This window comes from Thamnophis elegans, chromosome 12 (genome assembly GCF_009769535.1).
Source record: "Thamnophis elegans isolate rThaEle1 chromosome 12, rThaEle1.pri, whole genome shotgun sequence".
NCBI classification, from domain to species: domain Eukaryota; kingdom Metazoa; phylum Chordata; class Lepidosauria; order Squamata; family Colubridae; genus Thamnophis; species Thamnophis elegans.
The window spans coordinates 17,585,944-17,612,410 of NC_045552.1; the positions used below are offsets into that span (position 1 = coordinate 17,585,944).

A 26,467-nucleotide genomic window follows, 5' to 3' on the forward strand; every position below is an offset into this window, starting at 1 on the left:
TTGAGTTGGCACGGGGCGGACAGATACAACTGCGTGTCGTCCGCATACTGGTGGTATTTTATCCCGTGCCGTCGAATGATCTCGCCCAGCGGTTTCATGTAGATATTAAAAAGAAGGGGGGACAGGACCGAACCCTGCGGCACCCCATATGTTAGGGGCCTGGGGGTCGATCTCTGCCCTCCGACTAACACCGACTGCGACCTGTCCGAGAGGTAAGAGGAGAACCACCGTAAGACAGTGCCTCCCACCCCCACCTCCCGCAGTCGTCGCAGAAGGATACCATGGTCGATGGTATCGAAAGCCGCAGAGAGGTCAAGGAGTACCAGGATGGAGGCATGGCCTCCATCCCTGGCTCTCCAGAGATCATCGGTCAATGCGACCAAAGCGGTTTCTGTGCTGTAGCCAGGCCTGAAGCCTGACTGGAATGGATCAAGATAATCCCATCTCCTGCTATGTGACCTTCATTAAAGACTCCGGAGAGGCTGGCTTTTTTCTCTTTTTCCTCTCTTAATAAGTATTTGGCTTCTGAAAATAGCAACAGCGTCTCATACCTGTAATTAAGTGCCTGCTTTATTGAGCCAGGCAGCTGATACTAATGGCTAGAAATTTCCAGGTGTGTGCATTTCTTTTATCTTCCCTCCCCTTTCCCTCCTCCCCTTTCTCCTTCTACTTAAAACAATCTTTCTCAATCTGGCACTTTCCAAATGAGTTAGGACTAAAACTCCCAGAATTCCAATGCCTGACAATTCTCAGCACTGCAACCCCAACCTATGTGGAGAGCGTCAGCCTTGGGGGGGGGGGGAACTGTTCCGAAGTAGCTAACGAAAGGACGAATAGCTGAAATTGCGTAGTCATTGCTGGTTACTGCTGCCGCCACTGTGCCCTGTTTCTCCCCGGGGTCAATTTGACCCAGGGATTGCACCTGTCCTTTTAGACTTTCTAACCTGGCACACACATATGGCTGACACAATAAAATCCTGAACCTGCTTTATATGCCCCACCAGCTAAGGCTTTCCTTCTTTCTGCTCAGAAAGAAGGCATCATTCTGGTAACTCACAGGCAGCTCACCTTGATTTTTACACAAGGAATATTTAAGTCATGCTATTTGGGTCAGGCAGGGGAACCTGTTTGTTACTGTAGGAGAATCGATGGCCGGGAGGGGGTGGGAATGGCAACTCGACTGCTTGTGGGGGTGAGGGGTGCATCACAATGATTTTGGGATTATTTTTTATTTTTTTTATTCAGGCAGCATTTCTGTCCAAATACAATAAAAGCGTGCCTTGCTTGCTCATAGCCTAGGTGCAGAGGATATGGAGACTGATATATAGTAGAAACAAGACGGTGTTTGAGGTAAGCAAGTTGCTACTCAAGCGTGCACACAAAGCAAGGAATAAATTCAAAAGGAAGCCCTTGCAGCTTATGACCAGGCAGCTAATATTATGAATCAACGTGTGTAGGATGCACCACTTTGGTGACTCAGTGCATTGCAGAGAGAATCTCTTCATGTTCCTAAGAGTACAATCGCTTTTCAAACCCATCCATTTCGGATTCCTTTGCTGCATTGCTTTCCGACCCCCCCCCATCCAATTTGTTTCCCTCCCTACAGCAGATTGGGGGAAGTGAAGAAAAGCAAGGAAGCTTGAATTGGCTGCATTTGATTGCGACCAACACTGAGAATTCTTCCTCTCCTCTTGAACTGCATCGCCTCAAGGGCACGCCAGTGAAACCATTGGCATGTCTCCTTGCATTGCAATTGTTTCTTTCCTTTCAAAAAGTGCTACCGGCATAACACCAGGATTATCCTTGAGGTCAGTGATGGGAAACGATGGTCCTTTTATAACTCATGGACTTCAACTCCCAGAATTCCTGAGCCAGCCATGCTCAGGAATTCTAGGAGCTAAACTCCCCAAATCATAAAGGGGCCATCGTCCCCTGCCTCTGTATTAGTTGATTAGAAAGACTATCCTACCCACTTTGCAACAGAATCATTCCACACAGATAGTGCAAGTTCTTATGTTGTTTTAATACAGCTTGGGTGATCCTTATTTGTCTCAAAATCATACCATCTCCCTCAATTGTTTTCTTACTGAGTTTCAACATTTAATACAATGGCAGCTCTGAGTTCCTCAAGGGGCAACCGGGTAACAAAACCTGTTCTTTAAAAACAATGAAAATGGCTGATCTGCCTACACTCTGCCAAAGAAAAGTAATTGGTTAGTCTTTCAAATGAATATGAGATGGAGACCCTTTGTGGGGATGATTGTAACACTTCTTGGACTGCACTTCTAAAAGTATAATTAGCTGCTCTTTCCCATCATGGCAATCATCATCATCATCATCATCATCATCATCATTGGATTATCCCTTATAACTGAAGAACATTGATGATTGACTGTCTTATCCGTGCATGACTTGGACTGTTTGATGGACTCTGATACCTCTACTTCCATGAAAGTAAAAGCCTATTTAAACTGCAGTGTCTCTGTATGGCGGTTTGTGTGTTCTCCAACACAACTCTCACAACGCTTCTCTGAACGCACTCGCGCCCCCAATGGGGAGCTTACCTAACAATCATCGTTATCATCATCTGTAAAATAGAGAAAGTAACAGAAAATGAAAAAGCCAAAGCGCTCTGTGACTTTAGAATACAAGCCAACAGGCACCTGCCAGATAACACCCCAGACTTAACACTTGTCCATAAGAAAGATACGTATAGCAGAACCTGAAGAGAGCAGAGTAGAAGAGAAGGAACTGGAGGAGATGAAATACAAAAGACCTGCAAATAGAAATGGAACAACTGTGGCAAAAGAAAGCAAGGATAGTACCAATGCATGTAGTCCTTGAGTTACAACAGTTAATTTAGTGACTGTTCAAAGTTACAATGGCATTGAAAACCATTTTTCACACTTATGACCTTTATAGCATCTCTGAAGTCATGTGATCAAAATTCAGACACTTGGCCACTGGTTCATATTTATGACAGTTGCAGTGTCCCATGGTCACATGGTCACCTTTTGTGACCTTCTCACCAACAAAGTCAATGGGGAAGCCAGATTCACTTAACAACTGTGTCGACAACTTAACAATTGCAGTGATTCACTTAACAACTGGGGAAAGAAAAGCTGTAAAATGGAGCAAAACTGAATTAACACGGGTCTCTCTTAAGAACAGAAAGCTTGGGCTCCATTCTGGACGTAAGTTGAGGATTACCTGTACTAATAAGTGCCTTGGATGCAACCCTAGAACAACTGGAACACCACTTGAACAGCACTGGCAAAAATCACCATCAGTTAATTGCAAAAAATAGCAATTAGACTTAGACTTAGCAATTAGACTTATATACCGCTTCATAGGGCTTTCAGCCCTCTCTAAGCGGTTTACAGAGTCAGCATATCGCCCCCACAATCTGGGTCCTCATTTTACCCACCTCGGAAGGATGGAAGGCTGAGTCAACCCTGAGCCGGTGAGATTTGAACCACTGAACTGCAGATAGCAGTCAGCTGAAGTGGCCTGCAGTACTGCACTCTACCCACTGCGCCACCCCGGCTCTTCCAAGCTGCTTTACGTGTTAGAGCTTTTGCCTTAGGATGAAAGGAGCCCCGGTGGTGCAGTGGTTAGAATGCAGTATTGTAGGCAAACTCTGTCAGTAGCCAGTAGTTCGATCCTGACTGGCTCAAGGTTGACTCAGCCTTCCATCCTTCCAAGATGAATAAAATGAGGACCCAGATTGTTGGGAGCAAGATGCTGACTCTGTAAACCGCTTAGAGAGTTGCTATAAAGCATTATGGGGTGGCATTATAAGTCTGGGTGCTATGGCTATTGCTATCTATAACGCCATCAGACAAGAACATCTACCTATTTCAGGTCCTTGGGAAGGATTTGAAAGGTGGATTAAAAAAAACCCAAACCCAGCCTAAACACCTGTCTGATTATGCAATGTACCATAATTAACAATGAGAATTCTTTGAATGAATGGCATTTCAAAATCATAATTTATGACGCTTGCTTTCTGAGTACTCAGAAGTGTTTGGATGGCTCTTTTTCTGGAACAGATCAACTTAGGGCGGATGTTGGGGTCTGCTTGACCGCCAACAAGTCATGTTTTTAATAACTCTGTCGGGAAAGGTTAAGCAAACTGGTCAATTGTTACTTGATACTTGTGCTATTTTTGTTTTGATCTTTGCATTTTGATGTCGTTCTGGTTTGGTTTGTATTGCTGACTTCAGCAAACCCAGAGGGATTGAGCGGGGGGGGGGTAGTTGGTTTATTGAAAAGCCTCTCTCTCTCTCTCTCTCTCTCTCTCTCTCTCTCTCTCTCTCTCTTTCTCTCTCTCTCTCTTGGTGCTTGTGTGTGGTTTCATAGCAACAGAGTGAAATAACTGTGAAGGTCAATTGGTGTGTAGTGGAGAGAGAGAGGTGAAGAAAGAGCAAAAGAATCACTCCAGGAATTAATGTCAGTTTCATGTTGCTGTTTTAATTGGAATCCAAGTGAAGAAAAAAAAATGACACGTTCCATACTTCAGATCCAGGAGCTATAAGTGATTCCTGTCTTCCTTAAAAAGATAAAGCTTCCCCTCGCACATACATGCTAGTCGTTTCTGGCCCTAGGGGGCAGTGCTCATCTCCGTTTCAAAGCCGAAGAACCAGGGCTGTCCGAAGACGTCTCCGTGGTCATGTGGCCGGCATGACTAAAGGCGCACGGAGCGCTGTTCCCTTCCCACCAAAGGTGGTCCCTATTTTTCTACTTGCATTTTTATATGGTTTTGAACTGCTAGGTTGGCAGAAGCTGGGACAGGTAACGGGAGCTCACTCTGTTACTAGCGCTAAGGATTCGAACCGCCGACCTTTCTGATTGACAAGCTCAGCGTCTTAGCCACTGAGCCACCGTGTCCCCTTTTCTGTCTTCCTTAGCTTTGTCTAAATCAGGGGTGTCAAACTCAATTTCATTGAGGGCTGCATCAGGATTGTGTCTGACCTCTGGAGGGTCAGACTGGGTGTGGCCAGGGTGGGCATGGCCAGCCTGTCGTCACTCTTGTTGGGGGCGCCTCTTGTAGCTAGAGTGCCCTGCTAGGGAAAACCGGCTCCCAAGTTCCATTTTCAGCTGTGACGGCTTCCTGCAACCCTCTGCCAGTCAAAACGGTGCTTGGGAGGGCTTTGCTGGCATAGGCATTGTGGGCTGGTACTTCACTGTTTTCAGGGCACCCCCATGAGCCAGATCTAAGCACCTCGCAGGCCGGATATGGCCCACAGGCCTTGAGTTTGATACCCCGGGTCTAAATATATAGTTAATAAGGGAGAAGCAGAGCCCTTGAGACAATCACACCACTTTGCTGTTCAGAATTTCAGTCATTCTATCCCCCTTCTTCTCATTTCCCACCTCAGCTAGGCCCATGAGACAGTAGAGCATAAAAAAAGGTTTTTAAAAAGGTAAAGATTTTCCTTGCTCAGTCATGTCTGACTGGGAGGGGTCAGATGCTCATCTGCATTTCCTAGCCAAGGAAGCCAGCATTGTCTGAAGACACTTCCATGGTCAAATGGCTGGTATGACTATATGCTGAAGGACACAGAATGCTGTTACCTTTCCACCAAAAATGGTACCTATTTATCTACTTGCATGTGCATACTTTCGACTGAATCTGACAGAAGCTGAGGCAAGATCATGATCTCAACCCATTACCGGTCTCGAACTGCCAACCTTCTAGTCAACAGCTTTGCATCTTAACCATTAGGCCACCATACCTTTCCCCTCTCCCCATGACAATAGGTTATAGTTAATTATGCATTCTTCCAAGCTTTATAGAGCTGCTCACATTATACATATGATTCAATAGGTCATACCTATCTCTATTTCAAATGGGACGCGGTGGCTCAGTGGCTAAGAGGCTGAGCTTGTCGATCAGAAGGTCAGCAGTTCAGTGGTTTGAATCCCTAGCGCCGTGTAATGGAGTGAGCTCCTATTACTCGTCCCAGCTTCTGCCAACCTAGCAATTCAAAAGCAAGTACAAAATGCAAGTAGAAAAATAGGAACCTCGTTTGGTTGGAAGGTAATATTGTTCCGTGCACCTTCAGCATTTAGTCGTGCCAGCCCCATGACCATGGAGATGTCTTTGGACTGCGCTGGCTCTTCAGCTTTGAAACGGAGATGAGCACTGCCCCCTAGAGCCAGAAACGACTAGCACCCGTGTGAGGGGGAACCTTTACCTCTACCTCTATTTCAGTTTCACTTTCCCCAAATGCGCTCTCTCTCTCTCTCTCTCTCTCTCTCTCTCTCTCTCTCTCTCTCTCTCTCTCTCTCTCACACACACACACACACACACACACACACACACAGCATTAGGTTTGCCAGCTGCTAGACCTCTTTCCCCCCCAATTTCAATATTGTCTTCTTTTAACTTTGGTTTTATTTTGAAAGCTGCATCCAATCTGCAGATCGAAAGAAAATCACAAAGTGACCAGGAAGATCCAGATTCCCGTGAATTATTCCCTGGTTACGCTTTCCTAGCCCAGTTCACCTTGCAGGCAGTTGTTGTGAAGGGCTGATTTCTAAATAAACACCTGGGAACGTCTTAGACAAGAGGCAAGCTGGCACCTGCCTGTTGATTCTTGTGTAACCACAGCAATATCATCCCTGCTGAAGAGGTATCAGCAAGCAACTGGTACCCAAGGACTTAGCCAAACGAGGGTAGAGAAGATGGTTATTTTGGAAAAGAGGGATGTTAAATTCAAGGGTAGGGAATGGAGTTCTTTGAAAGAGGTTAGGAGTGGCTGGCTGGCACCACCCCATCCTATAAAGTTTTGTTTTAACATCTCTGTGTCCTGATCAGAATCTCAACACAGATAATCCTCGACAGTTCTTTAGTGACTGTTCAAAGTTACAAAGTTATAAGTGACTTATAACCATTTTTCACACTTTACGACCATTGCAGCATCCCTGTGGTCCTGTGATTTACATTTGGATGCTTTACAACTGATTCATATTTATGATGGCTGCCATGACCAAGGTTCATGGGACCATCTTTTGCGACCTTTTGACAAGCAAAGTCAAGATGGGGCCCATTGTTGCTAATTTAATGGCTGCATGGATTCCCTTAGCAAATGTGGCAAGAAAAATCCTAAAATGAGGTGAGGCTTACTTAAGAAGTTTATCACTTAGCACCATAAATTCTGGGCTCAGACTACCTGTAACTTAGGAAACTCAGCTCAAGCCAAGGGAGTGCCCTCCTCTATATGACACACACATCCCAACTCCAAAGGTGCTGTATGTGTAAATATGCATGCCCATAGATAGGGTTACTCGTAGGAGTAGATTTCCCATTGAATAAATGGCCTCTGCTTCATTCCTTAAGAAAGCTCCTTTCTCTTAATAAGGGGAATAAAAATAAAAGCGATTACTGTGATTGTTAATATTCCAAGCACTTACGCAGAGAAGCTGCAAAGTAATCCTGCTGAGAGCCTTGCGTGTAGGAGGGAAGAAAGACTCATGTGCCCAAGCGCATTAATGCTTTCTGCTTGGTCCCTGCATCTGCCTTCATTCAGGAGAGCAACAACGGGGGTGGATTTAGCTGTAAACTCAATGAGCATCACAACTGCCATGGATTGTTTTTAATCTTACAATTTCTCTGCCCCCAAAAGTTGTAATATATTTCCACCACCACCCACATCACATATCGTAGAGACTTCCCCACTTTCTTGTCAGGCTTTCTCCTGTGCTGAGCAGAAACCTGGCAGGTGAAGGGTTTCCATTGATATACAATATATTCAAAGCTACGTCAATCAAATCTCTGACTGTTATGGGTAGTTCTTTACAGTCACCAAAGTGTGTATACTCAAGGCTCTGGTTTTCCCAGTTGCAATGTATGGCTGTGAAAGTTGGACCATAAGGAAGGCTGAGGGCCAAATAGTTGAGGCCTTTGAACTATGGTGCTGGAGAAGACTCCTGTGAGTCCCTTGGACTGCAAGGCCATCAAACCGGTCAGTCCTAGAGGAGATCAACCCTGACCTTCTCACTGGAGAAGAGCCTGATGCTGGGAACAATTGAAGGCAAAAGAAGAAGGGGACGACAGAGAATGAGATGGCTGGATGGAGTCCCTGAAGCAGCTTAAATGGACTCCGGGGGATGGTAGAGGACAAGAAGACCATCTTTGATGTTTTGCAGGGAAGGGCTGAAGGCTTCAATGGGTAAGGCAATGATGCACTTAACTGAGACTATCTTCAGGTTGGTCCTGGACTTGGGGAAATACAGGAATTTCTTTGAACTATGTGTTGTTGTTAGTTACAAAGTCGTGTCCGACCCATCGCAACCCTGTGGACCATGTTCCTCCAGGCCTTCCTGTCCTCTACCATCCCCCAGAGTCCATTTAAGCTTCACACCAACTGCTTCGGTGACTCCATCCAGCCACCTCATTCTCTGTCGTCCCCTTCTTCTTTTGCCCTCAGTCTTTCTCAGCATGAGGCTCTTCTCCAGTGAGTCCTTCCTTCTCATTAGGTGGTCAAAGTATTTGATTCCACTGATTAATTGTTCTTAATATCAGGAACTTTCTCTTCAGTTTTAGGTTGGTTCTCTCTTTGGTTAGTTTCCATCCATTGCTTCTTATCCTCCCTTCAGGGGCTTTGGAGAATAGTTTGATTCCCTCTTTTTGTACAATCTTTAGATGTATCAAACTACAGGTTCTCCTGTGCAATCATTACTGGGGCTAGAATTTACATTGTTACACAATGTGGCTGTTAAGTGAATTGTGTCCCATGTTATGACCTTTTCTTGTCAAAGTTGTTACGTCAACCACTGCAGTTGTTAAGTAATCACACAACTGTGAAGCAAATCTGATTTCTCCATTGACTTTGCTTCTCAAAAGCCGGCTGGGAAGGTTGCAAAAGGTGATCACATAGGGTCTTGCAATCATTGTAAAAACATGCTGGTTGCTAAGCACCTGAATTTTGATCATATGACTGGGGGATGCAGCAACAGTGGTAAATGAAAGGTTCAGTCATAAGTCACTTTTTTCAGTGATGGTACAGGCATGTATATGACAAAAGGCATATGTGCTCAGTCTCCATCAGTGAACAAGATCAGCTGGGCTTTTGGGATTTCCTTCCTGAATCAGCAGATCTCTACACCTGTCTATTAACAGATTAACTGAGTTGGAAGGGAACTTGCAAGTCATCTAGTCCAACCCTCCCAATCAAGCAGGAGACCCAACACCATTTCTGACAAATGGCAGTCCAGTCTCTTCTTGAAAGCATCCAGTGATGAAGCTGCCACAACTTCCGAAGGCAACTTCTGTTCCAATGGTTGATTGCTCTCACTGTCAGAAAGTTCCTCCTTATTTCCAGGTGGAATCTTTCCTTGTTCAGTTTCCATCCATTATTCCTTGTCTGGCCTTCAGGTGCTTTGGGAAATAGCTTGACTCCCTCCTCTCTGTGGCAGCCCCTCAAATATTGGAAGACTGCTATCCTGTCTCCCCTGGTCCTTCTCTTCACTAGACTAGCCATGCCCAGTTCCTGCAACCGTTCATTGTATGTTTAGCCTCCAGTCCCCTAATCATCCTGGTTGACATCCAGGTTGGAAGAGGTTATGGACTTCATTGTTTGGGGTTGTTTTTGCGCTTAAGCCCACATCTGAACTGGACATAATATATGCCCTACCCCCAAAATAAGCTCCAGTTAAGATCGTCAGCCTGACAGACACATTTTAGTACCATATTTCCCTGAAAACAAGATCTAACCAGAATATACCATATTTTTCGGACTATAAGATTCACCGGAGTATAAGACGCACCAAGATTTTGAAGAGGTAAATTTTTAAAAAAAGAGTTAAAAAAAAACTCTTTAGGGCTCCAAACCCTCTGCATGCCACATTTTTCGTGAAAAACGGGGCATGCAGAAAGTTTAAGAGGCCTGCAAAGTGATCCTGGGGGGTGTGGGGGGGAATGGTCTGTTTTTTGCTCATCTTTGCCCTCCCCAGCCCCCAGGGGCACTTTGCAGGCCTCCCAAACCCTCTGCATTTTTGTGAAAAATGGGATGCATGGGGGTGGGGTTTCAGGAGGTCAAAAATGCTGAATTCACTGTAGACGATGCACCCAGATTTTCACTCTCTTTTGTGGGGAAGAAAGGTGCGTCTTATATTCCAAAAAATATGGTAAGCCCTAATGCATCTTTTGGAGCAAAAATAAATGTAAGACCCCATCTTATTTTGGGGAAAACATGGGAGTTGACTGCAGGGAAATACATTTATCTAGCCATGCTCAGAAGCTCTCTTTATTTGCAGCAAGGATTAGAGATAAGTCCTAGCATTAAAATTGGCCCCACCCTTTTTAAGCCAGGCTCCTGAGAACTATTAACTTTCCCCACTCCTTCCCCTACAGTTGTGTCAGACACAAAGCAAGTTTCTGGCATCTCATTTTTGGAGGCTGAAGCTGGCACCAGCTTGAATTAAGATTCTAGACGCCACCTTCCTTTTTCTCTCCTCTGATGAATCTGTCACAGTAGTTAGCAATCGGGGAAACATCATGTGTTGCTTGCTGCACTGGCTTTTTCCTCTCGGGGATGAAGAGCGTCACCAGGGAAGGGTACAAGGCTCCTGTCATAATGCGCATGCTTACACACACATACACATGCACACATACACACACACACACACCATCCCTCGTGCTGCTCTGCCTTAACAGCAGTAGCAACCCTTCATTAAGTTCAATTGTTGCTGCTGCTCCGTTGCTGCTGCTTTCACGGAGCTTCACCAATCAAACCTAGAAGACTTGTTCCACCTTGGCCAAGCTTCCGATGGGGAATGTGATGGCCCAGGACAAGGCATGAAGGCCACACAGCCAACTGAGAGTTCAAGCTCCCCTTTAATGCTCCAAATTTCCCCTCACCCACCACCAAGTTCTTGGCAAAGTCCCAGAGCAAAGTGCGCACATTCATACACAGCAGCCTCTGTCTGCGCCCAGTCCAGAAAAACAAAGGAAGAGGGAAATGAGTCCACAAAACAAGGAACAAACAATGAGTCCACAAAACAAGGAACAAACAATGAGTCCACAAAGTGAGGAACAAGGTACTGAGTCCATGAAGTAAGGAAGAGGCAAACAGTCCTGCAAACTCCAAATGTTGGTACTGGCACATCAATAGCAATAGCAGTTCGACTTATATACCGCTTCATAGGGCTGAAAGCCCTCTCTAAGCGGTTTACAGAGTCAGCATATTGCCCCCACAGTCTGGGTCCTCATTTTACCCACCTCGGAAGGATGGAAGGCTGAGTCAACCTTGAGCCGGTGAGATTTGAACCGCCGAACTCTACCAATTCAGGATTTGTTCCCGACAAATGCCCCTCCCCACAGCGTCTCCTTAAATTTCATTCCCCAGGTGTGCCTTGAGAAGAGGGGTGAGGCCCTCTCCTCCTGAGTCATCTAGTTGGCCTGCACTGTTCTCACCTTCTCTCCACTCTCCATGCTCGGGGATCAGGAGGGAGGGTGGTCGTTGCTCATTTCCTGAGCTCCGTTGCTCCTCATGTCCACTGCTTGCCCTCTTTTGGTCATCCTGCCCCTGTTTCTCCCTGCAAACAAGCCATCCCTATCCTGAGGAGTCCTGCGCTGCCTCGGCCTGCTCCTCCCCACATTCCTCCAAAGCCAATGAAGCTGCCCTATTTTCTCCATCGGCTCCCGCTGTGGCTCATCCTCCTCCTGTCACGCTGGGGCTCAGGACCACGGACAGCACTCCAGATTTCAGGGCAGCTGGTAGAGCTTTTAAAAGGGATTTGGGTTAATGTCAGGGTTCCGAGTCACACCCACAACGAAAGAAGACTCCAAAGCTTGAGCTTCCTCTAAGTTCCATTTTATTAGAGATGTCATATTGGCACATCTGGGGAAACCCAAATCTGAAAGCTTCCAGATTTCCCCCACCCAAACGAAAGTCCAAGTCCCTACCCATCACCCACATATCCATCAGATGATCCAATCAGGCACCATCCCAACTGGAGATGCCTCCCAGTCACACCATCGCAGCTACAAGGGCAAGGTGTCCTTGACTCTCTGAGTCAAAAAACACGGTGAGAAGATTCCAAAAATGTCCCTTCTTTCTTAAAAGGAGGGTTAGCCATCAACAGAAAGTGATTCATCTTGTGGAACCATTTTAAGATACGTAGACTTCAGCTCCTAGAATTCCCCAATGCTGGCTGAGGAATTCTGGGAGTTGGTCCACACCTATTAGAGTTGCCAATGTTGGGAATTCTAGAGACAGGACACCTGGGCGCTCTGTTAGGGTTCTGCTCAGTGGAAAACCATAGAGGAAATGCCAATGTAGCAGTGTCTCCGTAGGCATGTTTGGAGAAATTTAAGTTGTCATCTTCAAAAGGGGAATTGGCTCAGCTCATACCATTAGTACCATCCAGATGCTGAACAGACCTAAGGCTGAATTCACAGCATGATCAACCAGAAATGTGGGTTAACAAATCACAACTGTTTGGGTAGAGTATGCTACATCCAAACAAAGAAATCACACAGTGGCTTAAGGCAAATACTTGGTCAGACAGCTTGCAAAGAGCTGATTGGATTTTAGTATAATACAAACCTATTTTACCCTTGATTGTAGGAATCCAGCCTAAATGTAGTGGGTTGTGTTTTTTTTTTAGCTTTGTCAGCTATGACAGAGAAAAATATTACGTCTTCGCTACCCTGGTTTGTTGTAGAAGCTGGGTTTTAAATTGAGTGGTTTAACGATTCAATACATGGATTTAGTTTCAAAATATCCTATGGAGCTTAACTGGATTTTTTTTAAAGGTTAAGATAAACAAAAATCCTACTTCAAAATAATGCTTCATCTTAATAAATTTCTCCCTCTTTTTCTTTACCAAACCTATCTGCACTATATAGCACTAAACTATATACTGCCTTAATTATTTTATTTGGAGACTTCCCCAGCGTGGCTGGCTGGAGAATTCTGGGAGTTGAAGTCCACAAGTCTTAAAGTTGCCAAGGTTGGACATTCCTGATTTAGATGTTGGAGAAAGAACTTAAAAATGCAGCTTTTTCTGCATGTTCAACAGAATTAAGTTATAGATGTTCTTTATATTGTTTGCACTCCCATCTCATACTTACTACCATGCAACATACTTACTACTATGTAATATAACCAGAGGTGAGTTTCACATAATTTACCACCGGTTCGTCACACAACGAAAATGTGTGTTTAGTTTATAACTAAACTAGCCTCCTAGGCAGAGGAAGTGCTTAGTTCAAAACAAAATAAAGGTAAAGGTTCCCCTCGCACATATGTGCTAGTCATTCCCGACTCTAGGGGGCGGTGCTCATCTCCGTTTCAAAGCTGAAGAGCCAGCACTGTCTGAAGACGTCTCTGTGGTTATGTGGCCAACATGACTAAACGCCGAAGGCACACAGTACCTTCCCACCAAAGGTGGCTTCTATTTTTCTACTTGCATTTTTACATGCTTTCGAACTGCTAAGTTGGCAGAAGCTGGGACAAGTAACGGGAGCTCACTCCATTACGTGGCACTAGGGATTCGAACCACTGAACTGCTGAACTTTCTGATCAACAAGCTCAGTGTCTTAACCACTGAGCCACCATGTCCCTTCAAAGCAAAATACTTTGTGGTTAACAAGGGTTGTGTTCTTCCTAATAAAGGCAATGCTTTTGTCTTAAAGCAGGGGTTCCCAACCCATGGCCCCTTGCCTGCTACTGGGCCTTGAGTTGCTCACAACTGGGCCACGGAAGTGGCAGGCGAGTTCATCCCTACTTGTGTCAGCAGTGAGAAAGCATGCATGTGCGTGCTCTATTTGCACGAGTGACAGGTGTGCACGGCACCATTCACGCAGAACCATCCCCTCCCCACCTCCCCTTTGATCCGCAAAGCTGGAAAGGTAGGGGACTCTGTCTTAAAGCACCAATTCCCCCTATGATCTTTAAATTCTGTAGCTATTCCACTGCCTTGATGGCACTCTCAGCCACCTGCAGAATTTTTGGTTGTCTTTCCTAGCACTGGCTGACGGAAGCAAAGCCAAAGGGAGTACCTGCAGCACCTTGGACAGCTCCCTGACATGGTAAAGATGGCCGTCAGAAGGGAAACAAGACCCTATTGCCAAATTGTCAGGGAGCCTCTGGAAAACTGTAGCACTTCCAACAAGTGTCAACGTCTCACGTGGTGTCACTGCCTGCTTGCCTACGTCAGTTGATGGCCTCCTGTGTTAATCAAAACACAATTCAGCTGAGTCTTTTGATCCTCAGTTAGATCCAGAAATGCATTGCTCTGCTTTAGCATTTGCTGTTCATCCTTCCTCAACCGATGCAAAGATTACCAGCAGTCCCTCTGCCAGATCTTAGCAGGGAGAGGCCCTTCGCATCAGATGCTCTCAGGATTTCAAAAGGATTGATCGGGAGATGCTAGGGATTGAACCCGTGACCTGCGTGCAGTGCAGGTGCTCAGCTGCTGAGCTGGGTCTTCCTTCACTGCTTACCTAATAAGATCTCCTTCCCTAATAGCATCCTTTGAGGGATAGAGGGGAAGGAATAAGGACCTTCTCCATTCTGGATTCAGTTTAAGTTTAAGCATGCTGTAAAGTTTTAAAAAATGCTTCCGTTTCTCCGAGAATTGGGGAGAAAGGTATCTGGAGAAAACTCCATCTCTTTACCCAAACAGGGGAAGGATGGGTTCTCTTGAGCATCCAATTCAGGCTGGGTTTTCCAAAAGTGTTTCTTTCTCCATTCAGAAGTCTGGTTGCTATGGTAACAGTCTCTGAGTAATGGATGGCTCTCGGGTGGAGAGTTTGGGCAACGGCTGGGCAGCTCAAGGCAGGAGGAGCCGATCCAATAGGCTGCAGCTGTTCAGTCCTCTTCCAGCCCCGTTGTTGGAACTACATTTTTCGCCTAGGAAACCCATGCGATGCAACACAACAAATATTTCGGTTTCTGTGGTATTGTCCTGAGATCGGCTCTGAAATCCTGCCAGTTTAATTCTTTGAGCAGTTGGAGAAATCTCATTTCTGGCTTCCAGCTGGCAAACTTCATCTGAATGGAAGATGCATCACCCAAAGGGGCAGGGGTGGGATTGAAAAATGTTAGCAACCGGTTCTCTGCCCAGTTGCTGGGGGCGTGGCCATGGTGGGTGTGGCCTATTCAGTCTCCTGCACCATGGAGGGGGGCATTTATGCCCTCCCCAGGCTCCGGAGACTTTCCTCAAGCCTATGGGAGGGCAAAAACGGCCTCCCCTGGGCTCCGGAGGCAGGAAACAGGCCATTTTCAGACTTCCGGTAGGCCTGTTTTTCACCCTCCCCAGGCTCTGGAGACTTTTCTCAAGCCTCTGGGAGGGCAAAAACAGCCTTCCCCCAGGCTCCGGAGGCCGGAAACACTCCAGATTCTGGACTTCTGGAAGGTTTTTTGCCTTCCCAGAGCCTCTGCATGGGCCCTGCACTTGCCTGGCATGATGAACGGGCTGTGTGGAGTCTCTTGGGAGGGGTGGGGTGGGCCAACCTGTCCTTGCAACTACCAGTTCGGTGAACCAGATGTAAAATTAACATCCAGTTTGCTCGAACTGGTGTGCACCAGCTGAATCCCACCTCTCCAAAAGGGGTATAAATCTTGGTTTGACTTATCCTCTGCTCTTACCAGAGAACCAGTCTGGTCAGTTTCACAATGCCTTCTCGTCAGTTTCATAAAGCCCACTCGTGCTGATGATGTTCTTATTTATTTATTAGATTTTTCTCCCACTGTTATTACTTTTTAAGTAACTTAAGATGGCAAACATACATAATACTCCCCCCTCCTCCTATTTTCCCCACAACCACAACCCCGTGAGGTGGCTTGTGTTGGGCTGAGAGAGAGGAACTGGGCCCAAGTCACTCAACCAGCTGTCATGCTTAAAGTGGAACTAGAACTCACAGTCTCCTGTCCAAAGTCATCAAGCTGCCTTTCTTGCCTAAAGTGGGGCTAGAACACAGAGTCTCCTAGTGATTGGCCCAAAGTCACCCACGTTCCTTTTATGCCTAAGGCTGGACTAGAAGTCAAGTCTTCTGCTGATTGGCCTGAAGTTACCCAGCCAGCTTTCATGGCTAAGGCGGAACTAGAACTCACTATCTCCCAGTTTCTAGGCTAGCACCTTAACTGTTAGACCGTTAGACCAAACTAGCTCTCGTACAGTGTGGCCTACACTTTCCTCCAGAAATACCCTATAACAGGGGTCTCCAACCTTGGCAACTTTAAGACTTGTGGACCTCAAAGCTGGCCGAGGAATTCTGGGAGTTGAAGTCCACAAGTCTTGAAGTTGCCAAGGTTGGAGACCCCTGTCCTATAAGCGAAACTGATGTCACAGCTTTGAAACACACTGCATTTTATAGTGCAGACAACCCATCCTCTAACTGTCTGAAGCCCTACAAAATGTGCAAGAGTGAAAATGGGTAAGGTGGCTTGGGAAAGAAGGAAAATGAAATAGGAGGGTAGGTTAGCATGTACATTGTGTCTTTTTCCTTGAGTGACACAATCATCATCAAATAACTCTCAAGCACAGTTGTTCCTCCTCCTCCTCCTCCTCCTCCTCCTCCTCCTCCTCCTCCTCCTCCTCCTCCTCCTCCTCTATAATCTTTCAGAGCAGCTGATCAATGAAACGCATAACCTGGCATTTCTCAGTCTTTATATCAAGAGCCCACAGCAGGTGGCAGCACCAACCAACTTTGCCTGATGGGTTGAAAAGAAGGTTGATTTTAACTCACAGAAACGATATAAAGACCACAATTGCAGGAACAAGACAACTGTGGCACTGGGCTGTTGCTCAAAGTTCTACGCTGATGGTGCCCCGTTGCTCTCCTGATTTATTGGTCCATACCTGGAGGCTCTGAATTTGGAGAAGACAGCTCCTTCTTGCAAGCTGCAATTAGTTGAACCAGATACGTACATAACAGAGGTGGTATTCAGCAGGTTCTGACCAGTTCTGGAGAACCGGTAGCGGAAATTTTGAGTAGTTCAGAGATCTGGTAAATACCGCTTCTGACTGCCCCTGCCCCCATCTATTCTCTGCCTCCCAAGTCCCAGCTGATCATGAGGGAATGGGGATTTTGCAGTAACCTCCCCCTGCCACGCCCACAGAACCGGTAGTAAAAATGTTTTCATCCCACCACAGGTACATAGGTGTTACTTCGGTCATAACATGTACAATGGAATGAATGTCACCAATTCTCCTTGGTGAAAGTGAATTCAGCATTTTCACCCCCCAATTTCCCTTTTGGTTCCTTTGTTCAAGTTGGCCACCTCATATATAATTGATGTTATCCAAAATTGTTCTCCTCTAAGTTTTATACATCTTTCTATACTTGTACCTGTTTCTGTACCTATGTCTATCTATTCAGGTACTGTAATTTTCAGAGTGTAAGAGGCACCTTTTTCCCTCAAAAAAGAGGCTGAAAATCTGGGTGCGTCTCATACACTGAATATAGCACTTTTTGCCTCCTGAAACCGCACCCCTTCACCAAAATGACCATGCATAGCTTGTAGGAAGCTTTCAGAGACCTCCTGGGGGCTGGGGAGGGAAGAAATGAGCAAAGAATGAGCCATTTCTTGCTCAATTTTGCCCCCCCCCAGCCTGCCCTTTTTTTTGACAAAAAACAGGCCGCTTTTCGCAAAAAAACAGGACATTTTTTGCTTGTTTTTGCCCCCACCCCACCTCCCCAGGAGCACTCTGCAAGCCTCCTAAGGGCTATTCATGCCCCCCCCCCTTTTTTGAAAAAAAAACAGGCTCATTTTCGCAAAAAACAGGCCTATTTTGGGAGGTTTGCAGAGTGCAAAAACTTTTTTTTTAATTGCCTCTTCAAAATCTTGGTGGGTCTTAAATTCCGGTGCATCTTATACTCTGAAAAATACAGTAGTCCTCAGTTTACAACCACAATTGCAACTCAGAAGACTTGCAAATGGAAGATATTACTGATATCCCTCCCTCGTCTGAGCCAGTGCAATAGGGACTGGAGGGAGCCAAGCATTTACTGGATGGAGCTGAGCATTTACTGGACGGATGCCCTTCCTGATGCCACACAGAGTTCCCAGCAGGTATTTTTTTCCTTTGCATCCTAGGAGAGAAATATGTGCTGCTACTTAGGATTGAACTCTCAACCTTCCGAGTGGGAGGCAAGCATCTTCACCACTAGGCCACCACGCCGCTCATCTGAGCCAATCCAATAAAAGCCTTCTAACTTTACTTCACAGTTCTGCCCGATGAAGAAGTCTAAGTGCAGTCAAGCCCCCATTGCGGATTTTCTTGATGTTATGCCAAAATGGCTGTTGTCAGTTGCCCTTTCAAAACACTTTGGAATCAATTAATTCTCATGCTAATTAATCAGCCACAGCAAAAGCTGCCAAGTGTAGGATTCCTTGCTCCCCCTCCCTAAATGGAACCAAACTCTGCACTCTCTTAATTTAGATTATTCTTTAAGTATGCCAGATTGAAAGGCTGTTCTTTATCTCCAGGGAGTTGGCAGACAATGTATGGGGGTAAAGGAATCTAATCCAAAAATGGGAAGATACATTTTGAGGCTGAACGAGAGGATTCTGCTGGAAAAGTAAGTTTGTGTGTTTGTTTGTGTGTGTGTGTGTGTGTGTGTGTGTATATACGCATGTGTGTTGCAGCCAGTGGAGGCTTGGTTATGTAACCGAGGCTGCTATAATTTCATCTTGCCTGTCCTCATTTGTTACCTTCCCGAAGGGGATGCCCTGCATACAGATAGCCAAGTATGGAAAGAGGTTATCTGGGAATGAAACTTCTGCACATATGGAGCAGGGCTCACCAACCTTTCAGACCTCCAGGACCACTAAATTCATAATTTTAAATCCCGCGGATCACTAATATGATCTGCCTAATGGCCGGCTGGGTGGGCACGGCTAGGTGGTCATGTGACTTGGTGGGTGTGGCCAACTCAATGTCACTCATGTCGAGGGGAGCCTTGTCGGCCTCTACTCTCCCCTCTCCCTCCCAGCCACTCCTCTCCTGCTCACCCGGGCTCCCTTAGGGCCCCAATAGGAAGCAGTTGTTGGAGCTAAGCAGCCATCATGAGAAAGAGTTGGCAAAACAGCTCAGTTCAAATTGGATCTGACCGAGAAGGAGGCTCAGCAGAAGCACCTCACTGAGGACTACGAGCATAGGCTTTGCAAGCAGAGGGAAGACCCGCAGGAGTGCAAGGCCAGGTACCGATGCTTGGAGGCTCAGCGGGCTGAGATGGTCAGCCAGTTCCAGGCCATGATGCAGTCCCCCTGGAATGAGGCCCTCCAGCTCTTCGCCACCAGCGGTGCTTCCTTCCAGCCTTCGTCCAAAGCCCCACACCAGGAGGTTGAAGCTGACCCCAAATCGGAATTTCTGCCCCCCCTCCAACCCACACAAAAGGACCCAAAAAGGTTACTCTCTGCAGCAACACAAACGTTCATTGCACATATCTGACCCAGGGTCCGTAGTTTGAGGACCCCTGATTTAATGCAATATAAAAAATGCAAATAATTTTTTTTGCGGACCACCAAAGAATTTTCACGAACCACCAGTTGGTGACTGCTGATCTAAAGGGTGATAACGTCTATTGGTAAGAGTGCTGCCAATGAACCAAACCAGGTCTGTTTTTTAGAAAAATCCCTTCTCACTCCTATGGGTAGGACAGGTAGTCCTCGACTTACAACCACAATGGGGCCCAGAATTTAGATTGCTTAGTGAGAAATGCATTAAGTGAGTTTTGCCCCCATTTTACGACTCTTCCGGTCCACGCAAAAGCCTCTCTCCATGCAACTGGTCCCTGATGCCCAAAAGGTTGGGAACCCCTGGTCTAAATCCCAAAGGTGTTTTTTCCCCCCAAGAGGCAACTGGACTTTCTGGCTTTTCTTTGAAGACGTTTCGCGTCTCATCCAAGAAGGTTCTTCAGCTCTGGGACAACACTGTGACCTGGATGAGTGAGAATCTCCACGGACATTTAGTGATACACTTTCAGAGCTTCTTGGATGAGAAGATTAGATTAGAGCCGAGGTGGCGCAGTGGTTAAATGCAGCACTGCAGGCCACTTCAGCTGTTATCTGCAGTTCAGCGGTTCTAATCTCACCGGCTCAAGGTTGACTCAGCCTTCCATCCTTCCGAGGTGGGTGAAATGAGGACCCAGACTGTGGGGGCAATATGCTGACTCTGTAAACCGCTGAGAGAGGGCTGAAAGCCCTATGAAGCGGTATGTAAGTCTAACTGCTATTGCTATTGCTATAGAAGCGAAACGTCTTCAAAGCAAAGCCAGTTGCCCCTTTGGGAGGGGGGAGAAAGCACCTTCGGGACAACCACAACCTGGATGACTGAGCATCTCTACAGACTTTTAGCTATGCAATTTGGGATGAAGACCCTTGGGATGGTGTGGGAGTAGGAAGGGATTTCCAGAGAGAAAAATTGCAGGCTACAGGAACCATTTGCACCACTCAGGTGACCCTGAGGACAGGGTCCTCCAAGGGCTTCAAGGACCCTCCAAAAATATGCAAATGACCAGCTGTCTGCAAGGAGTATAAATCCTTCCATTCCCCACTATCCCAGCAGAGCTGAAGAAGCTTCTTGGATGAGAAGCGAAACGTCTTAAAAGAAAAATCAGAAAGTCCTGTTGCCTCTTGAAAAAGCACCTTTAGGAGGCAAATGACCTGGATGGCTGAGACTCTCCATACACTGGTCTAAATGATGTGCCCCAGCCCTTGCCCCGACCCTCCAGCTATGTGAGGCATGTGGGAGTTATAAACTCCGAACCGGGCATCCCAGCTCAATTCCTGGCACCGAGCGCTTCTCTTTTTTTCGAGAGGGCGGGAAGGGGCAGGAAACAGGGGAGGAGCCCCCTGCCCCGCCCAGCCGACTCACCTGCCTGCCCCACCCCCAGCTTTGCTTTTTTTCCTCCTCCTTTTTTCCGCCCTGCGCGCATGTGCTTGCTCGCCGCCCCGCCACCGGCGCTTCCCCCTCTGCCGAGCGCTTTCCAGGCGAGCCTCGTTTCCAAAGTGACTGGAAAAAGCACCGCTCGAGTCGCTGCCGCTTTGGCTTGGCCCGCCGGAGAAGTCCCAGCCATGCCCGCCCCGGCCCGCTTCTGGGAGCTCCGGGCGGCGCTGCTCTGCGCTCTGCTGTGGGTGCCAGGCTTGCTCCCCAGCCAGGCAGGTGGGTGAGATCGAGGTAGTCTCTGTCTCTCTCTCTCTCTCTTTCTTTCTCTCTTTCTCTCTCTCTCTCTCTCTGTCTCCCCCTCTCTCTGTCTTTCTGTCTCTCTTCCTCTCTCTCTCTCTCTCTTACTGTTTCTCTCTCTCTGTGTCTCTTTCTGTCTCTCTCGCTGTCTTTCTTTCTCTCTCTCTCTTTCTCTGTCTCTGTTTCTCTCTTTCTCTCTCTCCCTCTCCCCCTCTCTCTGTCTCTTTGTCTGTCTTTCTGTCTCTCTTTCTTTCTCTCTCTCTCTGTCTTCCCCCCTCTCTCTCTTTCTGTTTCTCTCTCTCTGTTTCTCTCTCTGTGTGTCTCTTTCTGTCTCTCTCACTGTCTTTCTTTCTCTCTCTCTTTCTCTGTCTCTTTCTGTTTCTCTCTCTTTCTCTCTCTCTTTCTCTCTCTCTTTCTCTCTCTCTGTCTCCCCCTCTCTCTGTCTCTTTCTCTGTCTGTCTTTCTGTCTGTCTTCCTCTCTCTCTCTCTTTCTGTTTCTCTCTCTCTCTTTCTCTCTCTGTCTCTTTCTGTCTCTCTCGCTGTCTTCCTTTCTCTCTCTCTCTCTCTCTCTGTTTCTCTCTCTCTGTTTCTCTCTCTCTGTGTCTCTTTCTGTCTCTCTCACTGTCTTTCTTTCTCTCTCTCTTTCTCTGTCTCTTTCTGTTTCTCTCTCTTTCTCTCTCTCTTTCTCTCTCTCTGTCTCCCCCTCTCTCTGTCTCTTTCTCTGTCTGTCTTCCTCTCTCTCTCTCTTTCTGTTTCTCTCTCTCTCTTTCTCTCTCTGTCTCTTTCTGTCTCTCTCGCTGTCTTCCTTTCTCTCTCTCTCTCTCTGTTTCTCTCTCTCTGTTTCTCTCTCTGTGTGTGTCTCTTTCTGTCTCTCTTTCTCTCTATTTTCTCTCTCTGTCTCTGTCTCTGTCTCTTTCTCTTTCTCATCTGCTGCCCTCCATTTTCTCTCACCCATCCACTTGGGACGCCCAGCTGGTTGTCGCTTTGCTGCTCTCGGGGTGGGGGACTCAGGGGTGGGTGCAAAATTGTGGCGACCTCTGGCCTCAGGGTGGCTTTGCAATGGGTGCTGGGAAGTACATGGGAAAGGGGGGGGGAGATAAATGAATGCAAAGTTTTCCTTTCTCCCAACATGCTCTGCCTTGAGTCTATCTGCCCCTCCCAAACAACTATCTGGGGCCATCTAGAGCAGGGGTCTCCAACCTTGGCGACTTTAGGTCTGGAAGGACTTCAACTCCCAGAATTCCCCAGCCAGCTTGGCTTTGGCAACTTTGATGGGTGGGGAATTCAGGGAGTTGAAGTCCACCAGGCTTAAAGTTGCCAAGGTTGGAGACCCCTGCTCTAGAGAGAGCGATTGGACTATAACTGCAATCATCCCTGTCCGCGGGTTGGGAAAACTTGTTGAAGGCTTCGGCAGAGCATGCTGTAAAAATTAGGTCATCTGCCTTCTTAAGAGCATCAAGTTCTATTTAGTCCCTCTCCTTACTCCAGAGAGCAGAAATTGCTTTCTTATGGAGGGTTCCAATCTTTACCTTAATGTTTATTATGTGCCCTTCCTCCAAGATTTCCCCCCTCCCACGTTGTTTTTCACAAAAACCCAGCAGTGATGTGAGAATAAGTATAAAACTGGTTGTTTTGAAATCTCAGAATAGTTGAAGTCCTGCAACTCGATATATTAAACACCCCAATGCTTGTGTTTGCACCACATCCCGAACTTGGTTTAAGTTAAACTTTTTTCCTGACTTGGTAGATTGTGCGAAGAGAGCTTATTTGCCCAAATCCAGGTAATAATTACAAAATTACTATCCTGCATACTCCACATATTAATTCAGGATGGTACTTCTACTATCACTAAATGTGATATGGGAACACAGCCAATAGGCTTTATTGATATCTCTGGGTTTGAACACAGATCTTCTTGGTGAAAATCTGATGGTCATTCTCCCAGATCACCCATTCCTCTGATTCACACGTATATGTTGAATTCTTTTTTTAAAAAAATAAATAAATTTTATTTTAATACAAACAATCCATCTTCCATTAAACTGTGTCATCTGGGTACAAATGTCTTGTGCAATAGTAATTGAAATTTACAGCCATATTCATTGTCTACTCTTAACTTATTAGTGATATACTTAACATATCTAATACTGTAGCAATCTTCAGTTTAACTCATTTAATTCTATTGATATATTTTCTATATGTCACTAATCTACTTTTATTTCCAACTTTCATATTTATTCTCTACTCATTGGTAGAATAGTTCCCATATAGTATAATATTCAGTTTGTTCCTTCTCTTTTAATTGCAAGTGTTAACCTATTCATTTCTGCACATTCTAATATGCTCCTAATCACATCCTCATCAGTAGGAATCTCTTCACTTTTCCAGTTTTGTGCAAATGCAATTCTAGCTGCAGTTAATACATGAATAATATATGTTGAATTCTTAATTGTCTTGACATTGGCAGCTCAGTTATTTACCTGGTAATATAATGCAAGACTGTAGGGGAAGTTAAGCCTTGAACATAGCACTTTGCAACTAGTTGTGAGGCTAAAAGCCTCCAGATTTTTTGGGGGGTGGTGGTAGGAAAAGGCTTGGTTCCACCAACCAAGATTCCTTTTTAATTTACTTTTGTCCTTTGGTCAAGATAGCTGTAATCCAACTAGAGTTCTGCTTAATTAGAGAAAAAGTAATAAGTATGGTGAATCTTTTCTACAGAAGTGAAGACCTGTGATGAGTTCATTTCTTTTCCAACCTACAGATCTTGAAAGCCTAAATCCACCCCAAATGCAGAGTTTTCAGTATGGGCACCCGATAGTATTGATATGCAACTGAAGAGGTCTAATATAATTATTATACAGGTAGTCCTCGAGTTACAACTGCAACTGAGCCCAAAATTGATGTTAAGTGAAACATTTGTTAAGTGAGTTTTGCCCCATTTTATGCCTTTTCTCACCACAGTTGTTAAGTAAATCATTGCATTTGTTAAGTTAGTAATATGGTGGTTAAGTGAATCTGGATTTTCCATGACTTTGCTTGTCAGAAGGTTGCAAAAGAGGATCACATGACTGCAGGACACGGCAACTGTCATAAAGATGAGTTAGTTGCCAAGCAGCTGAATTTCGATCCCGTGACCATGGAGATGCTGCAACGGTCGTAAGAGTGAAAAGCAATCATTGCTCACTTTTTTCAGTGCCGTTGTAACTTTGAATGATCACTAAATGAACTTCTGTAAGTCGAGGACTGTCTTCATATTTAGGACAGATTTATTCCTAATTTGTGGAATTCGGGGTTTGATAGGCCCTTCCAAAAAGGCCAGTGTGCAATGTTTGTACCACAAAATGCCCATGTGGTCCACAAACTCATTCCTACTGTTCTGATTTGGGCTTCCCCAAAAAGCACGAAGCAGATTCCTGGTCCTGACAAAACCCCTTTTATTAAACAAATGTCAACTCCTCTCATTCATATTCAGCAAAGGCCTGGCAAACAGTCTTTCAAAGGAACATTTATGACCACAGACATTATCTAGCTTGGAAAGCTGCCTTGTAAATATTTTCCAAATGAGGTGCTGTGCAAGGAAAGACTTGGCACAGAGTCTCTGAGATTCACGGACAGATCTTCACACTCCTGGAACGAATGAACAAATTGTTTGCTGCAAAAGCTCACTCCCCTTTCAGTCCTCTTTTATTTCTTATAGGAGGGGTCATTTACCATCCACCTGTGGCTTTACTCCTGAGTTGACTCTGATTTCTGAGCTGTTATTTTCTTCTGGCAGCTTTGCGCATGCGCACACTGGGAACAGGCTCCAGCTGTTCCTCTGCCTCACTAATGTCTAGTTCTGAAGGCAGCTGAGAACTGTCAGACGTCCCTGGCCCCCTCTCTGCCTCCGACACAGAGCCCTCATCCAAGTCTTCCCAAGCCTCCAGGACTGGCCCATGTTCCTCCCCAACCTCCTCACTGTCCGACTTTTCTGCCAGTTCTGCTGGCCGCTGGCGGGCCACAACCCCCTGCCAGTGATTCCTGTAACAGGGCGTACTGCAGAAACATATATTCATATTCATTCTTTTTCTCCCTCACTTGGTAGCATGCTTAATGCCAATCTGTCTTGGTGTTGGAGATGGAGTATTTTAGGAAAGTGGTTTAGTAATACAGATGGAGTCATACTTTAGTTTTTCGCCTACTCTTGTTTCCCCCTCCCTTTCAAAGCTATCAGCCCATTCATTAGAACAGTCTGATAGACGCTGGCACATCCCTCTTGCACCAACCTGTTGTTGAGCAGGAATATTTTTGTGTGTGTTCCACGGCTGAACGTTGTGTCGTTGTACACTTTGTATGATTTCTGCCTTAACGGGTTGGGTGAGCTCAATTCAACTGGGCTTAATGCAGCAAACAAGTCAGTAGCGCAGGGCGGCGTAACATTTTCATAGCCGATGGGCACATTTAACATTTGGGGGGATGGCTCATGAGAGCTTGCAAATAAGGCAGCAATGCAGAATGTGTCACGCAACTAGCTGGGTTCACAGACCGTGATGAACTGGGGTACTGAGCCCTTTTTCAAGAGGCAACTGGACTTCCTTGTGTTTCTTTGAAGACGTTTTGCTTCTCATCCAAGAAGCTGAAGAAGCTTCTTGGGTGGGAAACGAAATGTCTTCAGGGAAAAACCAGAATGTCCAGTTGCCTCTTGAAAAAGCAGCTTTGAGACATTGACCTATCAACTAATTAAATAAGCTAGGTTCCCAAAACATGGGACATATAAACAAAAAAATGAGGGTAACACCAACAGAACAGAGCTGGAAGGGACCTTGGAGGTCTTCTAGTCCAGCCCCCTGCTCAAGTAGGAAAACCTATACCGTCTCAGACAAGTGACTGTCCAGTCTCTTCTTAAAACCTCCAGTGATGTAGCATGCACAATTTCTGGAGGGAAGCTGTTCCACCGGTTAATTCTCCACACTGTTAGGAAGTTTCTCCTTAATTCCAAGTTGCTTCTCTCTTTGATTAGTTTCCAACAATTGTTTCTTGTCTTGCCTTCTGGGGCTTTGGAAAGTAATTTGACCCCCTCTCTTCTTTGTGGCAGCCCCTCAAATACTGGAAGACTGTTGTTATGTCACCCCTAATCCTTCTTTCCTTTAGAGTACTAGCCAAACCCAAATCCTGCTGCCGTTTCTTTAGTCTCCAGGCCTTTGATCAACCTAGTTGCTCTTCTGTGAACTTTTTCCAAAGTCTCAATATCTTTTTTGTACTATGGTGACCAAAATTGGTTGCAGTATAAACATAGCATCCTGGGAAGTCATTGGGCCACATGGAAAACAATGGAGCAAGC

The 26,467-nt window shown here is 45.9% G+C and overlaps 1 protein-coding gene across 1 annotated transcript in view; it reads left to right on the forward strand.

Annotated features, from left to right (window-relative positions):
• Positions 1-21,038: 21,038 nt before the first annotated feature.
• CD164L2 (CD164 molecule like 2) overlaps positions 21,039-26,467 on the forward strand; it is a 47,774-nt gene continuing 42,345 nt past the window's right edge. The window contains exon 1 of the mRNA XM_032227750.1: positions 21,039-21,126. Within this exon, the coding sequence (XP_032083641.1) occupies positions 21,039-21,126 (88 nt within the window). The remainder of the gene's footprint in view (positions 21,127-26,467) is intronic.